At 56.0% G+C, this 26,623-nt stretch overlaps 2 protein-coding genes across 2 annotated transcripts; both read left to right on the plus strand.

The window, feature by feature from the left end:
- Window positions 1-279: 279 nt before the first annotated feature.
- Window positions 280-4,734, plus strand: NCDN (neurochondrin). The gene is made up of 6 exons (XM_042833965.1): window positions 280-473; window positions 1,055-2,041; window positions 2,413-2,642; window positions 3,163-3,378; window positions 3,588-3,730; window positions 4,009-4,734. Exons 1-6 carry the CDS (start codon window positions 378-380, stop codon window positions 4,443-4,445), a joined length of 2,109 nt encoding a protein of 702 aa, XP_042689899.1. The 5' UTR covers window positions 280-377; the 3' UTR covers window positions 4,446-4,734.
- A 4,045-nt stretch (window positions 4,735-8,779) lies between these two features.
- Window positions 8,780-23,645, plus strand: TFAP2E (transcription factor AP-2 epsilon). The gene is made up of 7 exons (XM_042834093.1): window positions 8,780-8,806; window positions 8,918-9,364; window positions 9,701-9,752; window positions 19,986-20,208; window positions 20,563-20,681; window positions 22,582-22,723; window positions 23,357-23,645. Exons 1-7 carry the CDS (start codon window positions 8,780-8,782, stop codon window positions 23,643-23,645), a joined length of 1,299 nt encoding a protein of 432 aa, XP_042690027.1.
- The last annotated feature ends 2,978 nt before the right edge of the window (window positions 23,646-26,623 follow it).

Below are 26,623 nucleotides of genomic sequence, written 5' to 3' on the forward strand. Positions count from 1 at the left end.
ACCGACACCTTCCGGAAACGGAACCGACACACCGGGAACGCCTGGACCGGCGTCGTCCGCTCGGGGCTGCGCCGCTCCGCTGCCCGGCTCGGCGCGGGGAGGAACCTCGAGCCGCCGCTCCTCCCGCAGCCCCGGGAGGGATCGGCCGAGCAGCCGCGGGGGATTTGCCCATAGGGCGCGGCTTCGGGGACTACGCAACAAGGAGGCGGCTGATTGGTTGGCGCCGCCCTGCGAGCGCTCCGATTGGCTGAGGGGCCGCGGTGGCGATGTCCGCGTGGATCACGTGCGTGCCGCGGCGCGCCGTAGCGGCCGGGTGCAGTTTGCTGTGCAGAAAATAGCCGATTAACCGCGCTTAATGCGGAGCCGCGCCGGTCGCCATGGCCTCGGGACCCGGAGCCGCCACGCTGAAGAAGTGCCTGGAGGTGCTGAAGGACGCCAGGAACGACAGCGAGCAGCTGGCAGCCCTGCTGCTGGTAAGGCTGCGTCACCGCCGGGCCTGGGCCGCCGCTCGTCGGTCCCGGGAGCGCCTAAAGCCATAGCGAGCTTCTTGCTATTCATTGTGAGGTTGAGAGGCACGTTATTGAGGGCAACGAAGATGATCAGGGGGCTGGAGCACCTCCCCTATGAGGACAGGCTGAGGGAGCTGGACTCGTTCAGCCTGGAGAAAAGAAGGCTGCGGGGTGACCTGATTGCAGCCTTTTAGTGCCTAAATGGAGCCTGCAAACAGGAGAGGAATCAACTCTTTGAAAGGGGTAGATAGCAGCAGGACTAGGGGAAATTGTTTTAAGTTGAGGCAGGGAAGATTGAGGTTGGAGGTCAGGGGGAAGTTCTTTGCTATGAGAGTGGTGAGGTGCTGGAACAGCTGCCCAGAGAGGCTGTGATGCCCCGTCCAACCCTGGAGGTGTTCAAGGCCAGGTTGATGGGGCCCTGGACAGCCTGGGCTGCTGTGAAATGGGGAGGTTGGTGGCCCTGGCATGTGGCGGGGGGTTGGAACTTCATGATCCTTGAGGTCCCTTCCAACCTGGGCCATTCTGTGATTGTCTTTGCTTTCCAGGTGACCAAAGCAGTCAGAGCTGGAGAGCTGGACTCAAAGACCCGCCGCCAGATCTTTGATGCCATCGGCTTCACGTTCCCCAACCGCCTGCTGAACTCCAGGCAGGCACCACCAGGCTGCCCCGAGGACACATTCAGGGCGCTGGGCCTCACCCTGCTGGCGTGCTTCTGCACCGACCCGGAGCTGGCCGGCCACTCACAGATCCTGAACAAAATCCCAACCTTCAGCGACGTCCTGCTTTCCCCCTGTAACCTGGACAGCACGTCCATGCTGGACGATGCGTACCAATGCCTGGCTGCTGTTCTGGCCACTCCCAGGGGGCCCAGGGAAATGGTGACCAAAGGAGCCGTCGCTGCTCTGTGCCAGGCTTACACGAATGGTGGTTATGGCTCTGAGCGTGCCCTGACGCTGCTCTCGGGGCTGTTGGCTGTAGCAGAGGTGAAGTGCTGGCAGAGAAATGCTTCGCACCTCCTGGCTGTGCTGAGCAAGCTCTCTGAGGAGTTTGTCAAGGCTGAAGACGTGACCAAGTTTGAGCTGTGTGAGCTTTTGCCTCGCTTCATCCCCCTCTCGCCACCACTGGCTGAACTCTCACAGGGCTCTGAGAGCATCTGTCAGCTTTACAAAGGGCTGGCCAGCATTCTGGGCAGTAAACTCAGCCAGTCACAGCGGGACCCTGCTCTGAAGCTTGCTGCCAGCCTCGTGCAAGCCTGTGGGTCAGAGTGGATCCCAGCAGGGAGAACTGGCAGCAAGTTCCTGGCCTTGCTGGTGAACTTGGCTTGTGTGGAGGTCCGCCTAACCCTAGAGGAGCCTGATCCCTTGGAGGTGGAGGGGAAAAAAGAAGTGGTAACAGCCTGCTATGTTCTTATTGAGACGGGGATCCAGGAGTGTCTGAAAGAAGAGGAATCCCTGCTAGATGAAGCACAGAGAATGCAGCTCATGAGGATTATGGAGGAGGCGTTTGGAGCTGTAGTATTTTACCTGAGACAGGTAAAGAACTTTTAAGCAAGGAACACATTTGGTGTCTGTTCACTGTGGATTTCTCTGGGAGGCTTTTAAACAGCTCCTACAGTGCTTCAATTGGGTCCTAGTGGCCTCTTACCCACATGCGGGTACAGCATGATGCATCCAAGCTGATAGATCACAAGATAGCAAATGAATAACTCAGTGATTACTGCGATTCTTGTTCTTATATTCCATCCTTTTCCTACCTCAGAATAAGAGAATCAGCATCTACTGTAGCCACAGAAGTCCAGACTTGCTCTAGCAGCTCACGTTCATAAGCTGCATAGACCAAAATACGCATCTTGGCCCACTGTGCTTTTCATCCTTTTCTATCAGCTGCTTTCTTCTGTGCCCAGGTTAAAGAGGAGGAGCTGCAGGATCCTTTTGTATTTGCTTCCGTTCGAATCCTTGGAGCTTGGATGGCAGAGGAGACATCCTCCCTCAAGCAGGAGATCTGTGAGCTCCTGCCTTTCCTTGTTCGTTATGCCAAGAAGCTTTTCAAGGAGGGTGGTGCAGCAGAGAATCTTTCCCAGGCAGCTGGGCTGGTCAGCAGTGACAACTCCATTTTAGCCCAGGATGCTCTGAGGTATGTATTTTAAGTACAGAGTTGATGCATATCAACACAAAATAACTCTTTTTTCCGTATCCAGAGAAATGCATCCTGCATTTAGGTCAAGATCTTGTTGATCCTTTGGTGTGAAAGAGGCGACTGGAACTGCCACAGTGCAATGCAGCTGTCCAAGCCCTCCATGTGTGACTAATGGGAGATGGCAGCTGCTCACACAGACTGAGAGGCAGGGAAAAACTTCTGCAAGTTGTGTGCAAGTTGCTAGGCTTTAGTGATAGCAAGCAGGAAAAGAATAGAGTCTTTGTAGAAGCAGATCAGCCCACATGGGCTCTTCTGTAAGATTTCAGCACATTTCCTTCAGGCATAAGGAACTCACCACTGTGTTACTGGTTGAGCTGATTTTGAGAGTAGTTTCTCCTTTCCTTTCTCCCTGCAGTATCAATTATATGGCTCTTTTTCCCTCAGTTTGATGTAAATCCAGGGCTTTGACCCCAGCTTTTACTCTACCTTTTGTTTTCAATTTTTTTCCACCTTACAGACTTCTGCTGCCTGGATTTTGCCATTTAACAGCAGAGGACAGACCCAGAGACATCCTCATCTCAGAAGGGGCACCAGCACTACTGTGTGATTACTTCCTGCATCAGTGGGGGGTGCTGAGCTCTCAGCCTGGGTCCCTGACAAGCACTGAGATGAGTCTACAGACTTTATGTGGGATCTTCCTTAACCTGGTTGTGACTGCACCAGACCTCATCAGGTAACAGAGCCACAGAAGCTTGTTTTAAAACTGTCAGTTGGAAGGAAGAGGATGCAATGAGAGATGAGCTTCCAGGATCCTTTAAGACACTTGCACTGAAAGCGATATCCCTTTTCTCAGTGCCAATCTCATTGCTTTTGTTAATGATGCCTTTATCAAGTGTGTCTGGCTCTGCTCAGAAAGTTTCTCAGAGTTTCCTTTCTCTCTAGGCAGGAGAAAACTTTCTCTTCTTTGATGGACACGTTGCTGAGGTCTCTTCCCTTCCTTCTACCTCAGAAGGACCACCTGGTTCTAGCAGCCAACGTTGCCACTCTGGGCTTGATGATGGCAAGGATCCTTTCAAATTCAGCAGGTAAGAAGCATTCCTGGTGGCAGAGCTGCACATTGCACAGACTGAAGACCCCAGAATGTAAGGGGAACAGCCCCAGTTTCACACAGAGCTTTTGTCATTGGAAGTGTGACAAAACCAGAATCCCAGAGGAGAAAGCAGTATGCAGGCTGAATGGCTGGGAAGCAGTGTGGAGCACAGTCTTCTGCTCTCCCTGAAAGCCCTGCTGCAGGCCAGCCCACCAAAGGGTCCCTCCTTTGGCCAAGTATTTTATCAACTCATTTGTTCCCTTTCTCTTTCAGTTCTTCAGAAATCTGGCTCTGCAAAGGAGTTTTTCAAAGCCACCGTTTGCTTCTTGTCCCAGGCTCACACGGCCCAAGCAGACCCTGGTAGCCATGGCTTGGCTCTGGCCGTATCCCCTGCCTACGTGAGTGCCTGGGATGACATCCGTGAGCTCTGGTTCCTGGCGATGCAGGCCTTGGCCAGCTGCGTGCCTCTCTTCCCCTGGCTGCCAGAAGCTGTGCTCCAGGCCCAGTGGCTGGAGGAGCTCTCAGAGTTACTGACACGCGTCACTGCAGCCTCGGTGGATTTTGAGCTCATTGCTGCTTTGCAGGGTGTGCTGGTTGAGCTGGCCAGAGCCAGCGAGCCGTGCAGGGAAGTGATCCTGTCACACCATGGGGAGGAGTGGGCCAACCTTTATGGGATGGCAGCTCTGGAACAGTGTCTGTCCAAGCAATAAAGAGCCGTTTTTCAGCAGCGCCCTGGTGTGGGACATGAAGCCAGAAACACCTGCAGCATTCCTCGTGCACCTTTTGGTGCCACTGAGGACAAGAAACATTTCAGTGACCAACTTCATAAAGTCAGCAATGCAGCAGAGCTCTGCAGGATTTTCTCTGTCCAGAACCCAACACACACAACTATTGCTGCTCCAGAACATTTCCAGATGTACCTCATTTATCTTCTGTCAGCATTTTGTTTTAAAACCAGATCATTTGACTATTAAAGAGGTTTTCTGTTCCTTTTCCAAACATGCAACACTGGGATTTCTGCCCAAGGCCCTGAGAGGTTTCCTCTTTCTCTAACACACTTCCCAATTTCGGCACCCCTTCAGGATGTCACCTTACTTTCTGCAAAAGCCCTGCGTGTCACTGAAGTGGTTTTGCACAACGGGTAGAAGACTGCAAAAAAAGCAGCAGCGGGAAGAGCTTGAAGTTTTAACAGTAACAGCAAGGATAACTATGAAATTCAGCAGCAATCTGTCCCTTTCTAGATGTGTGGGGGGGTGCAGAAAGGCCCTTGTGTTCACATCCGCAATAGTGCCATCGTCCCAAATTCACCCTGTAACAGCTGCACAAGGCTTTGTGGTGTTTGCTTGCACTCTTTGCTGCAGGGATGGATGTGCAAGGGTTGCTTCCTGCTCTTGCAGGGAAGAGGGGTCGTTCAGCCTGCAAAGCCCTTCCTTCTTTTTAGAGCCTCGGGTAAATGCTATGAAAACAAAATCAAGCAAACTACACCTCAGCATCTCAGCAGATGGAGAATTACCGTTTGATTTACGGCAGAAGGAACCCAGGTGTAAAAGCACACGCACCTGTACTGTGGAGGAGTAAACCATCAGGGCTTTGTCAGGGTGCCCTGGAAGCAGAGGCAGCCGCCTGGCTGGGGCAGAGCAGGAGCTGGACGAGCCGAGGATGGCTTCACCAAGCCCGCAGCTCCGCCAGCGCGTTTCGAGGCATTTCCACCAGGTGTCAGCATAGGAGCTCTGTGGGAGAGGCAGCCCGGCTGGCAGCCGGACGCGGCACGGATCCTGCTGCCCTGCATGGTTGGGGGCTGCGGGATGGGACGATGGAGAGAAAAACAGGCGGGGAGCTGCCCCGAAAGGAGGGCTGACTACAGGGAGCCCAGCTTAATGCACATATCCAGCTCAAATTCATCAACACCAGCGCCTTACATAAGCAGAGAGGAGGCATCTGCTGTTGATCAGTATCTTCCTGATCTCACCAGCTCAGCCCTGAAACGTTAATGCAAGTTGAAACAAAGGTAGGTGCTACCAGCAAGCAGAGCAAGCCAAGCAAGCAAATGAGAGTGCTGGAGTGGGAAAAGAGCAAACCTGGTGTGCGTGGGCTGCAGGCCTCCCATCCTGCCAGGAGCAGCTCATCCTGCAGCGCAGGGCGATAGAAACACGTCTCAGAATCGTCAGGAATAAAATAATCATCACAATCCAACCCATCAGATGCTTTAACCTCAGCTCTTCTCAATCCCACACAACGCAATGCTTCCAACCAAAGGCTGTGGGCTTGCTAATCAAAGGCTATCGTTAGCATTAATGAGAGATAGGTGGCTGTATCAGCAGGTGGGAGCTCCCCAGTGCCCCCAGCTCAGGGATGTTTGTGTAATGCTGGGCTGACAGCATTAGCCCCACATTGACCTGGCCCCATCCAGCACCAGAGCAGTCCCACACCTCAGGTCCTTCCCTGTCGCCTTCAGTGCCCAAGCAAACTGCCTGCTAACACCCAGCTGTGCTCCCTGGCAGCAAACCCAGAGCCCCAGAAATCCTCCAAGTGCTGGGCAGCAGGTTTGAGCTGCTTTAGTCCCAAATTCAGCACAGCAGCCCATGGTGTGAGGACCATCCAGAGCTGGACCCGCTCAGGGATGCTCGGGACACAATGCATCATTTTCTTTTCTGTGCCATGAAATGCCTTCCTGAAGGCCAGCAGAGGACAGGGTGAGGATGAAACAACCCTCTGCTCAGCCAGAGCCCCCTCTGGGCTGGCCCCCTGCCCAGACTGACCACCTCTATCTCCAGGCTGACCCCCCCAGGCTCTGGCAGAGCAGCACAGCTCAGGAGCAGCACATGGCCTCATGCCGTGGGGCTCTGCCACCCAGGGCTGTGTCCACCTGCAGGTCTGCCAGCTCTGCTCGTGGTGCAAAACATGGGCTGCAGCTGGGCTGGAGCTCTGAAGGTGAGCTGCACTGAGCTCTGCCAGCCCAGCTATGGGTGCTGCTGCCAGGAGCTGCTGTGCCCCTCACAGAGCAGGACTGCAGGACCTGGGGCAGGCAGCAAGCAGCGCGTTGTCTACCAGCCCATCTGCAACACCGGGGCGAGCTCTGCAGGAACCAATCCCTTCCCACAGCTTGGGCAACATGCAAAAGGCCCCAAAGGAGCAGAGGCACATCCGCCACAGCTAAAATGTCACCATTCCATTGCAAGCCCTACCTCGGCGTGTTTTACCTCACCGTGTCTTCGTGTCATCCCAAGAGCACTGGCAAGCAGATGAGGACTTTCCTAAGGCTGCTCTCTGGCACTGCAGGAGCCTCGTGCTGCAGGAGGGGATGGGGGCAGTGAGGGTCTGCCCAGTGCTGCACGTTCCCATTCGAGGATGGAAGCACAACTTCCCCACTCGCCGCATTCCGCAGGTTCACCTCTTCCAGATGAATAAAGAGTGGGCATTATTGAGGGACTCTAAGAATGAACTGGAACATCGCTGCGAAATACAGCATGTCCAATCTGATTTTTCTCAGCAAATGAAACGGATCTGGTGGAAAATAAACACGGGACTTTCAGGAGCAACGTCCTTGAAAAGCATCAGGGGGGTAGAGGGGGGAAGGAAAGATGTGAGCACATCGGCCCTTTACCTCCTCATACCCCTCCTCCCTCTCCTAAATGCCATCTTTAACAGAAATAAATTAGAATAAATGATGAGTCTTTGCCTCCTAAAGACAGGTGGCGGGGTAATATTGAAAGAAATGAATAAAAATTCTTTTAATGAGCATTGTTAATTAAACCTGGAAATCAAAGAGGTCTGAGATGTGGGAATTCAGAGGAAAAATGAAAATGAAGGGAGCCGTAGCTCGGGGCAGGAAGAGCGGAATTAAATTAAATGTAATGTGGGATTGTGTTTGTTAACGTCTATCACACATCACAGTGTATTACAGTTTAGGGTAAAGTGTTTGTTCTCTGCTCGCACACAAATTACGCTCTGCCACGAGTTGGAACTCCGGCACGGCGATGGGCAGCGCGGTCCCGGCACGGTGAGGATGCGGGACCGCGGAACCTGCATGCGTGCGTGCGGCTGCGTGTGCAGGAGCGCCAGGGCGAGCGTGCAAACGTGCCGATGTGGGTCGGTGTGCATCAGTGTCTGCATGCGTGTGAGCATCGGTGTGGGGCAGCGCGGTGCCGAGAAAACCCCCGGCACCTCAGAGCCGGAGCCCCGTGCCACGCGCAGGGACACGGCGCTGCCACGCTGCGACCCGAAGGGAGGGCGCAGAGAGGAGGGAGGGATGGAGAGGAGGAGGGACGCATGGAGGACAGAAGGGAGGGCCGCTGGGCCGAGCGAGGAGCGCACGACGCCGCCCGCTCTCCGCTTTCCCCTCGCTCTGTCGCTCCGCAGCGCCCTCCGTCCCGCCCGTCCCCTCGGGCAGCAGTCGGTCCCGTAGCGCCGCACGTTCCTCTCTCCCTCTCGTTCTCTCTCCGGTGCCCGTCGGGCAGAAGTGAGGAGCGCCCCGGGGGGATCCCCGGGCTCTGTCCCTGCCCCGGGCACTGCTCCGGCCGCCGCCGTCGGGCAGAGGATTCCGGGCTGCCGCCGGCGGCTCCGACACTCCGCTCGGGTTAATAAAGCGAAACCGTCGGGCCCCGCCGCTCCCCGCACCCGCCACCTCCCGGCCCTCGGGGTTCTCCCCTCGGGGCTCTCGGGGAACGTGACCCGGGGCGGTGGGTGCTGACGTCGGGGGGAGCCCCGGGGGGGTGACGCGGGAGCGGCGCGTGCCCGTGGGACAGCGGAGCCGCGCGGCCGTCCGACGGCGTCGGAGAGGCCCCGGCCGCCCTTCTCCCCCTCCGCCCGTCGGGAGTCGTCGGGGCCCCGCGGGAGCGGGCGGCGCGTTCCCGGCCCCGCGCACTGACGCGCGCCCCCGGCGCGGCGGGCGCGCCCCCGCCACTATAACTGGAGTGCATGGAGTCGGGGCCGGCGCAGAGGAGCGGGCGGGCGATGGGAGACGCCGCTCCGGCGGGATAGAGGGGCGGAGACGGGGGCACCCCCGGGGCCCGGCCCGCCCGGGGCTCGCCGTGGGCCCGCACAGATGCTGGTGCACAGCTACCCGGGCATGGTGAGTGTGCGCCGGGCCGGGCCGGGGGTCGGGCCGGGGTCGGGGCCGGGACGTGGGATCCGGGACCGGGGCTCCGCTCTCCTCTCACCGCCGCTGTCTCCGCCGCCGCAGGACCGCGCCGAGGGGCTGCCCGGGGCGTCGGCCGGGGCCCGCCTGCCGCAGCTGCCCGCTCTCAACCAGACGCCCTACGGCTCGGCTCCGCCGCTCTGCCACACGCCCGCCGCCGACTTCCAGCCGCCCTACTTCCCCCCGCCATACCCGCAGCCGCCGCTGCCCTACCCGCAGGGCCAGGAGCCCGCTTACCCGCACCTGGCCGACCCGTACGCGGCGCTCAGCCCGCTGCACCAGCACCAGCAGCCCGCCTGGCCCCCGCAGCGCTCCCGGCAGGACGACGCCGGGCTGCTCTCGCAGACGCACCGCGCTCTGGGACTCGACCCCCGCCGCGAGTACCCCGCCGTGCCCCGCCTGCTCCACGGGCTGCCCGACGGCGGGCACGGCCTCCCCGACGGCCCGCTGGGCCTGCACGGCCTCGGGCACCACGGCCTCGAGGAGATCCAGGTAGCGGGGGCTCGGGGGGAGGACGGGGGTGGGCGCGGGGGAACGCGGCCGGATCCGGCTCTGGTGCTGAGAGCGACCCTGCGGGCAGAGTGGGACCCCGGGGCGCTCGGACCTCCGGGCGAGGAGCGTCCTGCCCCGCTACCGGCAGGGAGCGCGCAGCGAGCTGCCGCCGAGAAGCCGGGCCGACGCTCCGCTCCTTCCCCCGGGGCCGCCGTGCCGGGGCTCGGCCGTAGCCGAACGGTTTCATCGCACCGCGGCCTCGCGGTCGCCCCGCGCCCAGCAGCCGGGAGCCGCGCCGGGAGCCCCCGCTGACGGCTTTTGCTTTGGTGCTTCCAGGCGGCGGACGACGGCGGGATGAACCTGCTCGATCAGTCCGTCATCAAGAAAGGTAAGAACCCGCGGGACGCGGCGCCAGGCCCGGCTCCTGCCCTCGGGGCTCCCTTCCGTCGGGTCCCCCGCGACGGCCGGCACAGCGCGACTCGGGAAGGGGGATAACTGGGGCGAGGAACCGGCGCGGTGTTCCGGCTCCGGTGCTGCTCGGAGGTCGCTGCTACACCCGGCGGTGAAACGAACGCGACGGATCCCGGAGGGCCGAGCACACACGGCTACTGGAGAGCCCCGACGGCCGCGGGTGGTTCGCGGTGGGAGCCCCGGTGGGACCGGAGCGATGCTGGGGGTGCAGCCGCGGTCCCGCAGCTCGCCGGGAGCGGGGAGGACGCATTGAACGGGGCCGAGGCGGTTCCGAGTGGGGGTGAGCCGCCTCCTGCACGATTTTGCTGCCGATTTTTGCCGACCCTTTCCTTCCAAACACGGCAATAGTTCCACTCCGTAAAATGGTTTTTCTCATTAAAACATCGTCGGGGCAGTGTTGGGAGCGAGAGGAGCACGGGGGACCGCTGTGCCGCACGGGGTGAGAGCCGCACGGAGCAACCGGGCGCTGCTGTCGGCGTTTTTAACAGCAGCGGGGAGAGGGAAAGGAGCACAGCGTGCGGGTGGCGGCCCGGACAGCAAACGAAAGATGTGGGATCGACACCGCGCGGGGGCTGCGGGGGCCGGAGGAGCGGTGCAAGTGGGGAGCCCCGGCCCTGCGCGATGCGGCGCGGCGCTCCCGGATCTCTTCCCTGCCCCCCGTTCCGTGTAAATGGGAGTTCAGCGAATTCGTGACACGCGGAGCACGAATGGACCGTCATTATTGGAGCTCTAATTGGAACACGCGTGAGGCGTTGCGTGAAATGGTCGCGGTGTGCGCTCCGCTCCGCGCCTTCCCTTTTGTGTGTGCGGGCGGCATCGGGGCGCTTCTGGAAGATGCTCTCAGGGACGGCGTTTGCGCGGAGTTCGGCTGAAACCAGCGCTCGTTTTCATTGATTTTTGTGCATATGCGTGGTTTGTTTTGCTACGTTTTGTTTTCCTCCCTTTTCCAAAACGGGCGCCTACCCCCAAATCTTCGTTTGCCGTCGGGAGGAATTATTGCTCGGTGCCGCGTTTGGACCCGGAGATCCTTCGGTTGCTCCGTTCGGATATAAAAGGTCTCACGGCGCGCTGCTCTGTGCCTGGGGCGCCGCGTCTCTTCCCATCCGTTCTTTCTTTATTTTTCCGCCGTGTTTGGAAGAAAGATGCGAACTCTTTGTGGGTCGGGGGCTCCCCTGCGGCTCGAAGCGTTTGCGGGAACAGCCGCGCAATGAGCGCCCGCGGTGCAGCGGGGCGACTCCGACCTCAACTGACGGCTCTCCGTTCGTTCTGAGATACATCGTGGTCTCATTTAATTTAATTTAATATTATTGTGGTTTATTTTGCGGCTCTGCTGTGAGCCGCGGCCCGGACCCTCCGGAGCCCAACAGCAAACCCCTTTTTTTTTGCCGTACGCCCTCGGAAAAATAAAAGCGGTGGCAGAGAATCCGCGGTGCGGGCGGCAGTGGGGCGGACGGGGGGGGTGGACGGGTGGGGGAGCAAATATCTCCGTGGGAAGCGGAAGAAATTCGGTCCTAAATCCCCAACACCGCACTGGGGGCATCAATGCCCCAATTCCTCGCGGTGCGGCCGTCGGACGGAACCCCGATGGAAACGCGTGCGGCCCTGAGCCCGCGTCTGCCCTTCGTGAGCCGCCGCCGTGCTGCGATCCCGGGTCAACCAAAGCCCGATCGCTGCCCCAAAGCGACCTCAGCTCCGCCGTGGGGGGCAGCGAACGCACAGCGGCTGCGGGGAGCGGTGCGGGACGGGGAGAAACGCGCTCCGATATTTGCGGCTCTGCATTTCGTGTCCCCCCCCGCTTAAATAAACGGCTTCGGCGGCTCTCAGCAGGGATTTTTTACGGGACTGCGAGCTGAGCGCTGCGCTCGGGGCCGTTTTGCTGCATGAAAGGGGACAGCGAGAGCGGAGGGGGGGGGGCAGCGGGGATCCCCCCCACCGCACACAGGGGCTGCATCGCTCCGGAGGGTTACGTGAGCAAAGCCCTGCGTGGGGCAGCGCCGGTTTTCTGGCTGCCTGTTCTGGATCCGTTTGTTTGTTCTCTCTCTCTTTTTTTTAATAAGCAGTGCAGAAATGGTTTTTTGGTTTTTTGTTTTTCCGGTGTCTTTTTTTTTTGTTGTTTTTTTTTAAACGGTGCTTTTGGGTCGATTTGGTTTTTGTTTTTGTTTTTGTTTTTTTGCTTTTTCTCCCCCCTAAGCGTTTCTGTAAGACCGGGAATATAATGGATGTAAAAACATTATTGTGAGCTCTGAAAAAGTTCTGTCCGTGGCTCCATCTGCGTGCAGCAGGGTGGCATCTTCCAGCAATGGACCCCAGCATTCTGTCGTTGCATTTCTTAGCAAAACAAAAAACAAACCTAAAACAAAACCCAAAACCACAAAAAAACCCAACCCTTCAGCTTGGTCGTAAAATAAGGAGGAGTTTTATGGCCTCACCGTTCTCTCGGGCTCAGCAGAAAGCTTTTGGTGGAGCCTTTTTATTCAGAAGGAGAACAAGAAATCCCTCTTCCCAACACGGTGCTGCCTGTGGGGTTGAGGGGAGCCGCGGGGGGTCCCTATGAGCAGAAGGCTTTGGCTGCTCGGCTCTGCTTCGTGTCTGTGAGCAGCAGGGATTTCCACAGGAAGGTTTTCGGCCGCCCCGCAGCAGCGGTGCAGGAATGCGGAGCTGGGCAGGACGGGGCAGGGGCTGTCAGCGCTCGGGAGCACGGAGGGCTGCGAGGCTGCAAGGCCTTTCCCCCTGTTTGGTCTGGTGGGAGCAGAGCCGCCGCTCTCAGCTCCATCCGTGGCCGAGCACCGCGCCAGACGCGGCGGCAGAAAAGCGCTCTGCCGCTGGCAGCAGATGAGATAAACATCATTTCCTGCGATGGGGGAAGGCAGTGAATGAGGTCACCCTATAAAACACCTGGGGCTGCGAGGACTTGTTGCTCTCCGGGCTGCAGCAGCTGCGGGTGGGACGCGGTGCTGTGAGGCTGCAGGGCCGGGCTGCGCGCTCAGCTCCGCTCCCACCTCCAAGACGCGGCGCATGCAGGAACACCTCCTATCAAACAGCAAAAACTTGAAAGAAAGTTTTTCGCTCTGAACTGCGTCCAGATCGCCGTTCCTCCATTAACATTATATTTTTAATGTCCTGTAATTGCGCCGGGATAAACCCAGGTGTGTGTTCATGTGAGATAACACGCGGAGGTGCTGGTGGAGGTGCTGGGCTTTGTCTCAGCCTTCCCGGTGCCTCCCAGGCACGTGTTATCTCCGAGTTTCATATACCTTGTCATGACTTACTGCTTAATTAGATGTTTCTAAATGAATATTTTGTTTTGTTCCAAGCAAAGAGCAGCTCTCACAGGGGAGGTTCGGCGAAGCCAGCTGGGGTTGCTTGTTGGCGTGTGGCTGGTGAGTCAATCAGCAGGAGAGGGGCTCCGGGTGAGGTTTGCCCATAGGATGGGGCTGGGGTGCCCTGGAGATGCTCCTGCAGAGCAGTGCTTTGGCTGCTCCTGGGCCAATGGGACCCAGTGGTGGACGGTCGGCACGAGCTGCTTGTGGGGAGGGATGTGGGCAGCAGCAGCTGCTCTGATGGGGAAAACTCAGTGCCTCTGGGGAGGCCTCTCCTGTGGGCACTGGATTGCAGGGTGACATTTCTTCTGCTCCTTGCTGAAGTTCCTGGCCCAAAACCGGGGCTCCCGTGCTCCATTTTGTGCCCAGCACTCCAAACCTTTGCAATGCAGCCCTTTCTTCTCCACTCACCCAGCAGATCCTCCACTTTCCCCCTCCTGCTGTGCTGCTCGAGGGAGGTGTCCCCCCCCCCCCCCAGGCTCTGCTGGGCTGCTGGCTGCAGCTCACAGTGCCCATTCTCCAGCCACAGTGCAGACTGCCTGCTTGCAGTGTGCTCCCATAGGCGTGCAGGCAGCCGTGCCCAGAGAGGCGGCCCTGAGGCTTTGCTCTGTAGCAGTGCCATGGTGTGGGGGCTCAGTGGGGCAGACCTGGGGGCTCTGTGCCACCTCCGTGAGGCAGAGGCCTGCGTGGCCTATTCCTCCTTGTTCAGCACTATTCTGAGATCTGTGATCTTGGACAAAAAAAATACGCGTGCAATCCGTCTTAATTTTTTCAAGAGCCCAAACGTGGCTCTCTGGAGTTGCAGACTAGAGCCCTGACCACGGAAGCCTTCCACCCTTTCCTGTGTGATCCTGGGGAATAATTCCTTCTTGCTGTCCTTCCGTGTGTTTGTTTATTTTAATTCCTAGTGGAGGAGCTAATTAGCAAGCGTGGAGGTAAAGCGTGGAGCTGCTGCGTGCTCGGCTCTCATCTCAGTGTGCTGCACCAGGTCTGCTCTGTTTGGGTATCAAAGAGAGGAGGGAGGAAGAGCAGGGAAGCGTGGATGAGCCCCAGCTGCGCAGTGCAGCCCAACATGGCCGAGGGGAGCAGAGCGTTCGCCCTCCTTGGGTCCTGCAGTGCATGCTTGGGATTCCAGCAGGCTGAGACTCCCCACCCTCTATCTCCAGCATTTATCTGGCACCAGTCTGTGGGTGCGAGGCGCCCATCCCCGGACTGGTCGGACGGGTCGTGATGGCAGCATTGGTGCTCACAGAGCTGTGGCCAAAGGGACCCAGAGCTGCTGTGTGTCTGCGTGGTTCCCATCGGAGAGCCGAGCTGCACTGCGTCACGGTGGTCGTGCAAGGTCGTGCCGTATGAAAAGGAGCATTTTTCTGTGATTATTCACATCTAATCTTTGCTGAGGGGTTTTTTTTTTTTTTGCCCTTCAGTAATCAGAACGTGTTTTAACAAATTGATTGCAACGTTAGCACAGCTTATGTGGGATCCGCGCCGCGCGTAGGGGACACTGCAGCTTTGTTCTCCTCGTCAGCTTACGGAGATCCGAGCTGCCGCTCCTATAGGGAATGCAGGGAGAACCTCTCAAGCATGTTACTGCAAAATGGATTATACTGTTTAAACACATAAAGATCCCCTATACCGGCTGCCAAAATGTAATGGGAGTTTGCGCTGCTAAATGAATAAACCTGTGATGCTGAGGGCTATGGGGCAGAGCGGGGTGGCTGTGGGATGGCAGTGGGGACCTGCCCTCATTGCGGGTTCACAGCTCCTCTCGCTGACACCCCAGGGCTCCCCATCCTCTGGGTTCCTCTCCTTTCCTTCTCCCTGTGTCCGAGTGTTTTCCACGCTGTGAATCTCAGTTTTTCTATACAGAGGCAGAGCTGCTTCCATCCGCCCGGAGCAGGGAATCAGAACCAAAAGTGGGATCTGAGTCCATTTCTGTTCGTTCCTGTGAGGACGTTGCTAACATTGCTGCCTTCCCATTCCCAGTGCTCCCATCCACGAGCACAGCGCAGCCCTACAACCATGCACAGCTCCCCCAAATTCACTACAGATTCAGAAGGAGGGTTTCAGGCCGAGTTACTGCGAAATGGCAAAGCAGGGAGATGCGGTAGCTGCAGTAATTGCAACAAGTGCAGTAATTGCACACCACCTCCCCAGTCCCAGAGGAGCTTGCAGTGCTTTTGGAAAGGTCTGGGTGCGTTTCGTTGCTGTGTGTCCTTCCAGCACATCACTGGGTGCACGGTGAGGCTGTGGGAAGAGGTGCAGGAAGGGAGATGGCCACGAATGTCACATGGCACCTTGTGATGGAGCTCGTCCCTTAATGTACTGATTTGCATTGGAGGCATAATGACACGCAGGGAGCTTTGCATGGGCCCAGCAGCTCTGCTGGGTGCTGTCCCGTGGGAACGCTGTGGGCCCTGCAGCTCCATCCCCTCCCGACGGTCCCAGCTCTGCTCCGTATCACAGTGCAGCAATCTGGACAGCACAGAGATAAAACCCGGATTCTTTCCGTCCATCCATTTGAAGAGGCCTCCGAGCCGATTCCTAGAGAGCCTCTTTGACATGGGGACTCAATTCAGGTGGTGCATTCGAGATAAAGAAAATACCTGTAGAACCCCTCTGGGAAGAAAGGATAATTACAGAGCGCGGTTTGAAATATGGCCGATGGCACTGACCTCCTTCCCGGCCCCTCCATAAATACCTCTGTGCTGAAGCATGAGGAAATGGCAGGAGCTGAACCGCGCACCTCCTCTGAAGCAGGCAGGAGCTGCTGCCTCTGGCTCACACCCACACGCAGACACTGCCTGATGTATGGATCCCGGGCTTGTAATTTACAGCAGAGGCACTCAGACAAAGGTTGGGTTGGTTCTGCTCTGCCTGGCAGACAGCCCCGCACGGCCCCTGTGCTTCTCTGCAGCGCAGCTCCTCCAGCAGCCAGTGCTCACAGCACTGCGTGCAGAGGGCAGAGCAGCGCGCCTGGCTGCAGGGAGCAGTGTGGGGCAGAGCTGCAGCGACGGGCACGGCTGCAGGGAGCAGAGCCTGGGCTCAGTGCTCCATGCCGTCGCCATGCATCAGTGCCTGCAGCTCGACCCGATGCATTGCCTCCCTCAGTGAGCAGCAGGACACAGCATGCAGCGGGAGCAGCTGGAAGGGTTGCATATGGTGCTGGTGATGCAGAGCAGAGGCCTCGCAGGGCTGAGCTGCTCCTTTGGGGGTGGAGATGGGAGACTGCCCCAGAGAAGGGGGTTTAGGGGGCTCAGCTGAGTTAGATGTGATCTGAGCTTCAGCACACTCCTGCTCTGAGAGAGGTGTCGCAATGAAACTGCCAGCATCCAATGGTCCAACGCTGCTGAGGAGGAGGATGTGCCTGAAATGGATCTGAGTAGGAGGAAACCAGACCTGTCTGACAGGCAGCAATCCGCATCTTCCCTCTGGACTCGCTTTTCCCCTTGCAGCACCCCAAGCTTCAGCTGGCACTGGAACCAGGCAACTAATACCATGAGCAATTTGATTGCCAGGAGCCCCACATCTCCCTGCTTACAAATTATTTTGCAAGCCGGTAGCACAATTCAGCATTTCATCTATTTTTTTTGGTCTCTGGTAGGCAAAAGCTCTTTGCCCATGTAACCCAAGCTGTCTGTGGGACAACTGCACAGGGACATGGTGCAGTGGGGACAGCAGCTGCCTCCCAGGAGTGAGCACTGCTGTCCCCTGTGCTGAGATGCTGCGCTGTGCCTTTCCTCACCCACTGTGCACCCTGTTGGTGACATTCACCTCCCAGGGGCTGCAGATGCCTTTGTCTCTCTTTTGTTGATGCCTGCACTGTGGAGGTGACCTCAGGGTCCAGCGTGGCACCAGGGAGCTGCTGGCAGCGGGTGCTGAGCCTCATGGAAGGACAGTGCTGTAATGATTACATCATTATTTTGCAGCATTAGAAGGAATCTGGAGCTTCGGAAGCACAGCACAAGGTAACAGGTTTTCTGGAGCCCAGTGTTTAGGAAGTGCTGTGCAGTCTGGATTGCTCTGAAGGCATGCAGTGAAACAGAGCGTGCGTTCAGGTCGTGCTCGTATGGCTGATTCCTGGTAAATCATTGAACTTGTTCTGTGCCCCGCTGCTGTAAGCAGGCAGCTCCTGGGGCACCGCTGTGCATTCAGGATGGGGTCGGGATTTGCTGTTCTGTGAGCTCTTCCCATCCTGCAGAGGCTCCTGAGCAGCCCAGCGATCGTGTCCTGCACTGAGCACTGTGGGGTGGGCGATCCCTGTGCTGCCATCACGGCGTCCTGGGCTGGGCTGGGCTCAGCTGTGCTCTGTCCAATCCATCCATCCATCCATCAGGGAAAGGGATGAGTGCCCAAACCGTGCCTGACCAGTCTGTGTGTGATGCGCAGTTCTGCCCCCATTCCAGCACATTTCTGCCCTGCTGTCCCAGGTCTCAGTCATCCGCTCGCTCACCAACACTGGGCACTGCTCACCCACTGGGGGAAGGTCCTTGGTGCCATGGGCAGGGGTCTCCGAGGACAAGCCCAGAACTTACATCCCAGTGCGGCCACCCCTGCGCCACATCCCCACGCTCATCCATTCCACCCGGCCAAGGGCCAGCAGGGCTCAGCTCCAAGCACGTTCCACCCGCATCCTGGCGGCGTGGCACCCAGCTGTGCCATCGTGTCCCCCCTCTGTGCCCCTCACCGCGGTGCAGGTGACACGCTGGCTGCCACCCTGGTCTTACGCTTCCTTTTGTCTGCAGGCTGGCTCAGGTGCTCCGATCACCTGCTGCTTGCAGGAGCGGGGAAGCAGCAACTGAAGATCGAGGGGGACTTTTGGTTTACTCAGATGACAAGAGACAATTTTGCTTCCCCCAAAGCCAAGGAAACAAAGCTGTCAGGCTTTAATGGTAGCTTGTCTCCCTCCTGCAGCATGTTTATGGGCAAACAAGCTGCAGAGCAGACCAGGCAAACTGCAGGTGAGGCCAAATCACAATCATTAATAATTAATGGCGACCGTGGCTATGTTTATTCTTGTATCGAGGCAACGTGGTGTGATGGATGCAGCGCTGTTGCAGTGGTGTGCCGTGCTGTCTGAGGTGCCCCTATCCCTGCACGTGCCAGGGCTGTGCCGGTGCCCGTGGGGCTTGGACACAGGGCTGCTGTGGGGCAGCTCCCAGTGGGGTTGTTTCAGGCTGTAGGGTCATTCCTTGAAATGCCACCGTGTCCTTTCAAAGCGCGTCCCCACGCCACCCCCCCTATGCGTGCCAACACACATCCTGCACTCTGCTCCATCCCACAGCAGTGCTCTGCAGCGCCTGGTGCTGCTGCCAGCTGGGTTGGTCTCCTCCCCACGCGCCCCATTCCAGGGACACGCGTGGTGCTGCATGGCCCCATCTCCTGCATGATGCCCACATGTGCACGCAGCTCCCTGGCCACGCATGCGGGCTCGGGCACACGTCACAGCATGAAGCTGGGCATGCAGGAATGTGTCCGTGTGTGAATGATGCAGAGTGCTTGGTGGCTGGGCAGAGTGCTGTGAGCAGCAGCTGCTCCCTGGGTGATGGGTCTGGCTGTGGGGCGGCTCGGTGCAGCATCCACCAGGTACCTGGCCCTGACACACACCTCTGCAGTAATGCATGGCTGTTTGTGAAACCTGCAAGGGTAATTTAGAGACAAACACGACCTGTTCTAGGGCCCTGAAAGAGAACTTTGAAGTTGCTGCTTCTTGGAAATAGCTCTGGTTTCCTCCATCCCGTGATGACATTGCTGTGATTCCCTTCCCACCCCTCAGCCAGTGGCTGCAGTGGCAGTGCCAGTGGGAGCGGTGCATCGTGCCCTTCAGTCTCTGGCCGTGCCGAGGTCCCATGCTGAGAGGGAACTTCTCTCATTCCAATTCATCTTACAGCCTTAAACACGAGCCATTTTTATGTAACACTGCTCCTTTTTTGCTGCCACGCCAACAAGTTGTTAAGCTGCACTTACAATATGCAGATTGTGAGCGTCCACTAATAGGTCCGACCCACGTAGCCATCCCCCATCAATTTTCAGGGTTTCTGTTCCATTTGGGGCACGTTTATTTCCTTTACAAACCCTGCATTACCTGCCACGCGCGTGGCACCATGGGGCAACCATTACTGGGGAACCACAGGGAACATCAGGGCCAAGCCGATGCGAAGCGATGCCGTTGGCAGCCCCCTTCAGCTTCATTGAAGATCTGTTGATGTATTTATTTTTTTTCCAGAGTTAAATTGGCTATTAGTTTCAGAACATAAAAGCCAAAGAGTTTTGGCACTAGTTTCAGCCAGAACTTTTGACCCATAAAGCTTTGCTGTGTCTCGGAGCGTTTCTTACTGGGGTGATGCATGGGAGAAACCGTGCCACGCTGCCCCGGTGCGCTGCCCCAGTGCTGTCTGACTCCTGTGCTCTGATGCTGCCCATGAGCAGCAGCTCCTACTGTGTTACTGAGGTTTGAGCTCCTCAAGCTCCCTTTGCAGGGCTGACCCCGAAGCTGACGCCTTTCCCTGGTTCCCATGTTCCCGGCACCTCTCAGCTCTGTGCAGGGCAGTGGGGCTGTGGGTCTTGAGAGACCTTCCTGAAGACCAACCTAAAACCCCAGTTTTAATTGCACCAGGGCGGGAGGTGTGGGAAAGCAGTGAGAGCAGAACCTGGGCTTCTTCCATTGTGCTTCTTTCTTCTTTTTTTGTTTGGCTCCATCAACCTCACCCCTCTTTTCCTTCATTGAGGAGCACACGAAGCCATGCCATGGCTTCAGCTGCGGACGCGCTTCCCGAGCTCTGCCCTCTGAAGCCTGCTCTCCTCTCCTCTCTCCCTTTCCTGCCCTGCAGTGCCCATCCCCTCGAAGGCCAACGGCACCATTCCCTCCCTGATGAACAAGGACGGGCTGATCGGAGGGGTGACGAACCCCAACGAGGTTTTCTGCTCGGTGCCCGGCCGCCTCTCGCTGCTCAGCTCCACTTCCAAGTACAAGGTGACGGTGGGGGAGGTGCAGAGGAGGCTCTCGCCCCCCGAGTGCCTCAACGCCTCCCTCCTCGGCGGGGTCCTGCGCAGGTAAGGGTGGGGGTGAGGAATTGCTGCTGCGTGGTTCGCTGGGGAACGGCCTTTTCGTTGCTTTCTCTTCTTTCTCCTCCAAACCGAAAAGCTTACGCTGGAATCCAGAGAGCTGTGGATGCCCCATCCTTGGAGGTGCCCAAGGCCACGTTGAACGGGGCAGTGGCAATCTGGTCCAGTGCTTGATTTTGTACTTGGCAACCAGCCCTTGGCCAGGGGGTTGGATCTGGATGTCCTTGAGGTCCATTCCAACCCAACTCTATGATTGTGATGATTCTATGAATTATGGTTCTTCTAATATGAATGGCAGCATCATTTTATTTTATTTTTTTCCTCCTTTCTTTCTCTTTCCAGAGCAAAATCAAAAAACGGGGGTCGGTGTTTAAGGGAAAGGTTAGAGAAAATCGGCCTCAATCTACCCGCAGGACGGCGCAAAGCTGCCAACGTCACCCTGCTGACATCACTGGTGGAAGGTAAGAGCCCAGAGAGATGGGAGTGCCGAAACTCCAACACCCCTCATTTGCAGCTTTCCACAAATGACAGCACTTAAAGCAAAGTATGACGTGGTCAACACTGAGACTGGAGGTGCCCTTTGTCGGTGTCTGCACTGACTGAAACACGTCTGTCCTCTGAAACGGGAGCATTTCTGTCAGAGCAGTCATAGCTCATTTGTGAAAGGGCATCTGGGGCCTGAACGGGGTGAAACGTTGCAGCTGTGAGCTCCCCCCGGCCACCCCTCAATTCACTGTTCGCTCTGCGAAGCAGTTTTAGGAAAAGCTGGTCAAGACCACCGAAACCAGATAGAAAAAGGTGTGAGTAAAGCTGATGATGAGGTGTCAGGCCAACGCTGTTCTGCAGCACTGCGTGCCCACGATGGCCACCAGCTCGCTGTCCTTGGGAGCACCGAGAGCTTGGCTGGGGCTCCATAGAAACGCAGAATCATCGAGGTTGGAAAAGCCTTCTCAGATCCCTGTGTGCCCATTGACCACATCCCCAGGTGCCACGTGGAGCAGTTCTGCTGCTCAGAGCTGTGAGGTTGCCCCCCTCCCACCTTTGGCGCTATGGAAATGACGAGGTGGTGCCGCATCTTTGGAGAAAAGGACGCGGGACGCAGACAGACGCAGTGACAGCTCCGACTCCCTTCGAGCTCCGGAATCCATTGTGTCCGTGCCCAGTGTGCTGGAGGCAGCTGCCTGCAGATTCTGAATAGAAAATCATCTCCATTGTCGCCAGCAAATTAAATGACCCGCTTCATTAGGCGGAGGTTGTTACCGAGGGCAGTTGGTTTGTGCTGAATGAAAGGTTGATTTCCATTAAAAGAAAAGAAGGAGAAGAATGAAAGAAAGAAAGGAAGGAAGGAACGAACAGTAAGGTCTGATTTCAGGTGGCTGCTGATGTTGTGGTTACCATTTACCAGCTCGTAGTAAATAAATAGTGGTGTCATAGGTGCTCGCTGGATACGATCTCCTGCAAGTCAGTACTGGAGGTGTTTCACCCAGAGGAAGGCCTTACAGCACCGTCATTGCACACAGAGATGGACTGGTTCCCCTGCACCCTGGGTACCTCCTTCTCAGATGTTTGCTGCCACGCTTTATTCTTCTCCCCTCTGCCTTCCCCATTTTTGCTGTCACAGTGATTGTTTTTCAGCAGCTGTTGCGCTTTAATTGTTTTCTAACATGTGAACGACCGCAGTTCCAATTAAGTTTTCCTCATCTGCTGCTTCTTTGGAGGAGGAGGTGGAAGTGGAAGCAGCAGCTCTGTGCAGGAAGCACGCATGCACATTCCCTGTGCCACAGCTCTGCAGAGCAGCCCTGGAGCCGGGTGGGCTGTGCTGGGATCTGGGTTAATGCTATCAGGATGGATGGCCTCGTGTGTGTGAGCCGCAGGGGGCACATCCAATTAGCTCTGCCTGCCCGAGCGGGATTTCGGGTGCTGGATGTGATCGATTGCCATCAGCTCTGATTATTTCCAGGGGGACGCCTGGAGATGGATCAATTCCATCAATGGGTGGGCTCTTCCAGGGGTGATGGATATGTGCACGTACAGCCAGCCCGAGGGCCCGGCTTGCTAAGGTCTCTTTTCACTCTCCTTTTAAGTCACCAGAGGAAGGGACCAGCTTCTGTTTAGAGGTGGTGGTAGTTCATTTAGACCCACATGCACTAGTTGTCTTACAGATGGGTATAAGAAACTCTTAGTGGTGCCCACCAGCTTGAGAGCCATAGGGGGAGAGCGCTCCTGGGTAGCAGTTGTGAAAGGAGAGCACCCTGATTCCAGCAGAAATAAACCCCGACAGTGCCAGATCTGAGGCTGTTGGAGAAAATGTCCCCTTGCAGCCGGGTGCTGATGCATTGTGTGAATCTGTCCCACCTGCAGGTGAAGCTGTCCACCTGGCCCGGGATTTTGGCTACGTGTGTGAAACAGAATTCCCAGCCAAAGCGGCGGCAGAGTACCTGTGCCGACAGCACTCCGACCCCACGGAGCTCCACACCAGGAAGAACATGCTGCTGGCCACCAAGTGAGTGCTGTGCTGGGTCAGACTCCAGCTATGGTGCAGGGGCGGCCACAAAAGCTTTGTCTTCTGCAGGGAGGATGTGGTTGCATTGCTGCATGCAGCCAGACCTGGTCAGGGCTCTGAGCAGCCTGACCGAGCTGTAGATGCCCCTGTTCGTTTGAATCATAGAATCATTCTGGTTGGGAAAGCCCTTCCAGAGGGCTCACCAAATCCAATCCCAGCCCACTCCCTCCATGGCTACTGACCATGTCCTCCATTGCCACATCTCCATTGTTCTGAACACCTTCAGGGATGCTGATCCCCCACTCCCTGGGCAGTCTGTGTCAGTGCATCCTTTTTCCCATAGCGCAACTTGCGGCCATCACCTCTTGTCCTATTGCTGTTACCTGGGAGCAGAGGCTGACCCCTCCCTCGCCACTACCTCCTTCAGCTCATTGTAGGGAGTGATGAGATGGCCCCGAGCCTCCTCTTCTCCAGTCCAAACCACTCCAGCTCCCCCAGCCTCCCCCTAATAAGTCTTGTGCTCCGTTGCCCTTCTCTCCACACACTCCAGCACCTCAATGCCTTTCTTGTCACGAGGGCTGCTGCACCAGATGACCTTTAAAGATCTCTTCCAACTCAAACTTTCTCTTCCAGGCAAATTTGCAAAGAGTTTGCAGACTTGATAGCACAGGACCGCTCACCTCTGGGGAACAGCCGCCCCTCGCTGATCCTGGAGCCGGGCGTGCAGAGCTGTCTGACTCATTTCAGCCTCATCACCCACGGCTTCGGCGGCCCGGCCATCTGTGCAGCACTGACAGCCTTCCAGAACTACCTGGTGGAGTCCCTCAAGGGGCTGGATAAAATGTTCATCAGCAGCACAGGGAACGGGCACACGGCCGGAGACTCCAAAGCGTCAGAGAAGGACGGGAAGCATCGGAAGTGAGGTGCAGGCTCCATCCCCTGCCTGGGGAGCTCCCACGGCCCGAGGAAGGTCAGCAGTGCCAGGAGGACGCGGCGCTTTCTGAACCGCTCCATTCAAACCGGGGGGGGGGAGCGAAACTCAAAATGCAAACTACAAAAAGAGAAACGGATCGAAGTTCAGCAGGAAGAAAACAACTCTGACAGACGCGGCAAGGAGGAGAAAATAAGCCAGTTTGATGGCTTTTTCGTTTTGCCTTTTTTTTTTTTTTTAAATCACGGATGCAGGAAGCCAAGTCATGTGCAATTTTTTTTTTCTTTCTTTCTTTCTTTTTTTTTTAAAGCCCGTAATAAAATCCTGACAAGCTCCAGGAATTTGTTCTGAGCAAAGAACTGAGAAGAGCGAACAAAAGCCGCCCCAATACCAGGAGTGGGGGCACGAGCGGCACAGAGCTGTGCTTGGATCTGCCAGCTGGCTGTGACGGGCAAGCAAGTTGACCCAAGCAACCTTCCTATTTCTTCCTGTTTCCCCACCTACAGCCCAGCCCTAAAGCCAGGCCAGGAGAAAACCTCCAGCTTTGGGTTTGAAGCGGTTTCAGGCTTCATTTTGCAGAGCACCTGCGATGCTCCCAGGAGGGACAAAGCAGGAACACCGAGCCCAGGACTTGCTGCAACTCCACAACCTACACAGAACAGCACACACACGTTTTTAAAGTGATTATTAATAATAATGAATTAAGCACAAGGAGCAGAACTTGAACCAGGCCAAACTGAACTGTTCTAAATCTGTATATATTTATTTATGTGTAATTAAATCTGAAAGTTTTAAAATGTCCAGTGCGAGTTATTTATATCAAATTGAGTTGGTTATTCGGTTTATTTACTTTCTTTTTTTTTTTTTTTCCTTTTTGAAAGATGGACGTTTCTGGTCTTTCTGCCATTAGAAATGGGAATGAAGTTTTGGATACACAGAACTGTAGCATGGACGAGATAGGCTATGATAACAATAGAAGTTCTGCAGGATTTTGTACTTGCTGTTGTTTCTCTTAATGCTGCACTAGATGTACAACACCCACACCGTAATGTCGTTCTCATTACCTTAATAAACCTCTTTTTATTTGAAGAAAGCACCTCCACCGTCTTTGTGAACGAAGGTCCTCCTGCCTCTGTGGCTGAACCTTGAAACTGTTGTGTAGATGTGAGAAAGGACACCCTCCAGTTCCATGGCTCACATCCATCTGACCAGCACAGCCAAGAGAAAGCTCAGGGAATGGCATTCCAGGGGAGCAGACATGGCAACGGCATTTGGCAAAACCAGAGGGGATGCTGAGAACGTTTGCAGCCTTCCCAACACATCTGTTGCTATCACAGCTAGAGAACTGGCAGCTGGGCACGGGTCTCAGCATAGGTTACCTTGGAATGTTCTCAAAATTCTGTTTCCTTTGGAGGTTGCAGAAGAGGACAGTGATAGCAGAAATAATCCAATAGGTCCCAGAAGGAGCCACAGGCTTCCAGAGGGCCCCCTGTTTCAGCAAGAACACTTTATGTGCTGCTGTACTTTGTGGGGATGGCTCTGAGTCAGAAGCCTGTCCCTAAATACTCCCTTCTAAAACTTACGTGGGGATGCACATAAATTGGGAATCAGATTGGAAATGTCCCATGGTACGAAGCTTACAAAAACAAAAACCTAAATGACAGGCTCCGCAGGTCTGGTTTTGCTCTGGACCTTCCCAAAGGAACAAGGAGAAGCCAGGGAACAGAATGGAAATCCTAGAACCACATTAGACACCTGTCTGCACTTCAAAGCTATTTTGGATAATGCAGGGCGTGAGCTGAAAGCACAGAAGTCATTCCTATATAAAATTACTCCAAAATAGGAGTGGCCTGCTCTGCATCATAATCCATTTTAAACATGGATTACGATAAAGGAGAACGAGGTGCTTTTGTGCCAGAGTGCAGGTTTCCCCCCCATGGAGCTGCTTAGCATAACTATCCTGAAATCATTCAGCATGCAGACATCCCATGGCACTTGGTATCAGAGCAAACTGCCGTCCGATACATGATGAAAGTGCGTGCACACCAATATTAAAGAGTGAAATACTTCATAACGTAGTCGTGTTATGAAAACCTGACTTGGCTGGGGCATCCTTTGAATATCAAGTAACTCTTAAGCACAGCAGTGATGAGCAATGCAGACGGAGAATCAGGATGTGCCTACAGTAATTACACACCATGTCCATCAGGCGGAAAAAAATCTCTCCTCGTTTTCCTCTTTGGGCTCTGCAAGTCTTTTGAATGTTTTATGAGGCGTTTAGCAGTCTGGTGCCTGAAAGGCCAGGATGCCACCAATTACCCTTTAATGGGAAGGAAGTTTGATGATTTGGATTCACTTGTTGATCTTGTCGTGGATGTTCAGGACTGACGGTGGACACATCGTGTTGGGTCAACGTCTGAAGGCGCTGAGGCTTCCCAAAGGGGCTGAGATTTTGGGCTTTCTGCGTGCACACATGCATCCAGGCAGAGCGCAGCTTTCAGAGGTTGTGCCAGGCCAGCCTTGCTTGCACATTAATGCTGGAGTTCCCCTCCTGAGGACACTCAAACAAGGCCGTGCCCCGGTGTGTTCTTTGCCTTTACGTCCTAAGAGAAAAGGGATTTTCACACAATTTGGGGCTCCACCCTGCTATAAATTCCCACAGCGATTACAAATCGTGGGAAAATACGTGGGATTGTGTTGAGGAGTAAAAATAGATTCGGGCTCATGGTTTCTACCCTCGTTACAGAGCGCTGTGGAATTCCAATCCTAAAGGGGAAGTTAAAAAAAAATATATAATTCTTTTTCCAATTAATTTGGAATGGATGACAAGTCCAGGGAAACCACATGGCAATCCTTGACAAGTGGAAAAGAGAACATTAACAAGATCTCTTCATTCCTCTGCAGTCAGCTATCCCAAGGGTGAACTCTGACTACGCTGCACCATTAAGACAAACAAGCAGGGGCTGTGC

This window comes from Centrocercus urophasianus, unplaced genomic scaffold (assembly GCF_019232065.1).
Source record: "Centrocercus urophasianus isolate 14NV4802_14NV808 unplaced genomic scaffold, USGS_Curo_1.0 seq_43, whole genome shotgun sequence".
Classification (NCBI taxonomy): Eukaryota; Metazoa; Chordata; class Aves; order Galliformes; family Phasianidae; genus Centrocercus; species Centrocercus urophasianus.

Coding starts and splice junctions, on each gene's coding strand:
- TFAP2E (XM_042834093.1), top strand. CDS start 8,780: ATGCTGGTGCACAGCTACCCGGGCATG. Junction 20,209..20,562: donor CTCGGCGGGGTCCTGCGCAG/GTAAGGGTGGGG, acceptor TTCTCTTTCCAG/AGCAAAATCAAAAAACGGGG. Junction 22,724..23,356: donor AACATGCTGCTGGCCACCAA/GTGAGTGCTGTG, acceptor TTTCTCTTCCAG/GCAAATTTGCAAAGAGTTTG.
- NCDN (XM_042833965.1), top strand. CDS start 378: ATGGCCTCGGGACCCGGAGCCGCCACGCTGAAGAAGTGCCTGGAGGTG. Junction 2,042..2,412: donor TAGTATTTTACCTGAGACAG/GTAAAGAACTTT, acceptor TTCTGTGCCCAG/GTTAAAGAGGAGGAGCTGCA. Junction 3,379..3,587: donor ACTGCACCAGACCTCATCAG/GTAACAGAGCCA, acceptor CTTTCTCTCTAG/GCAGGAGAAAACTTTCTCTT.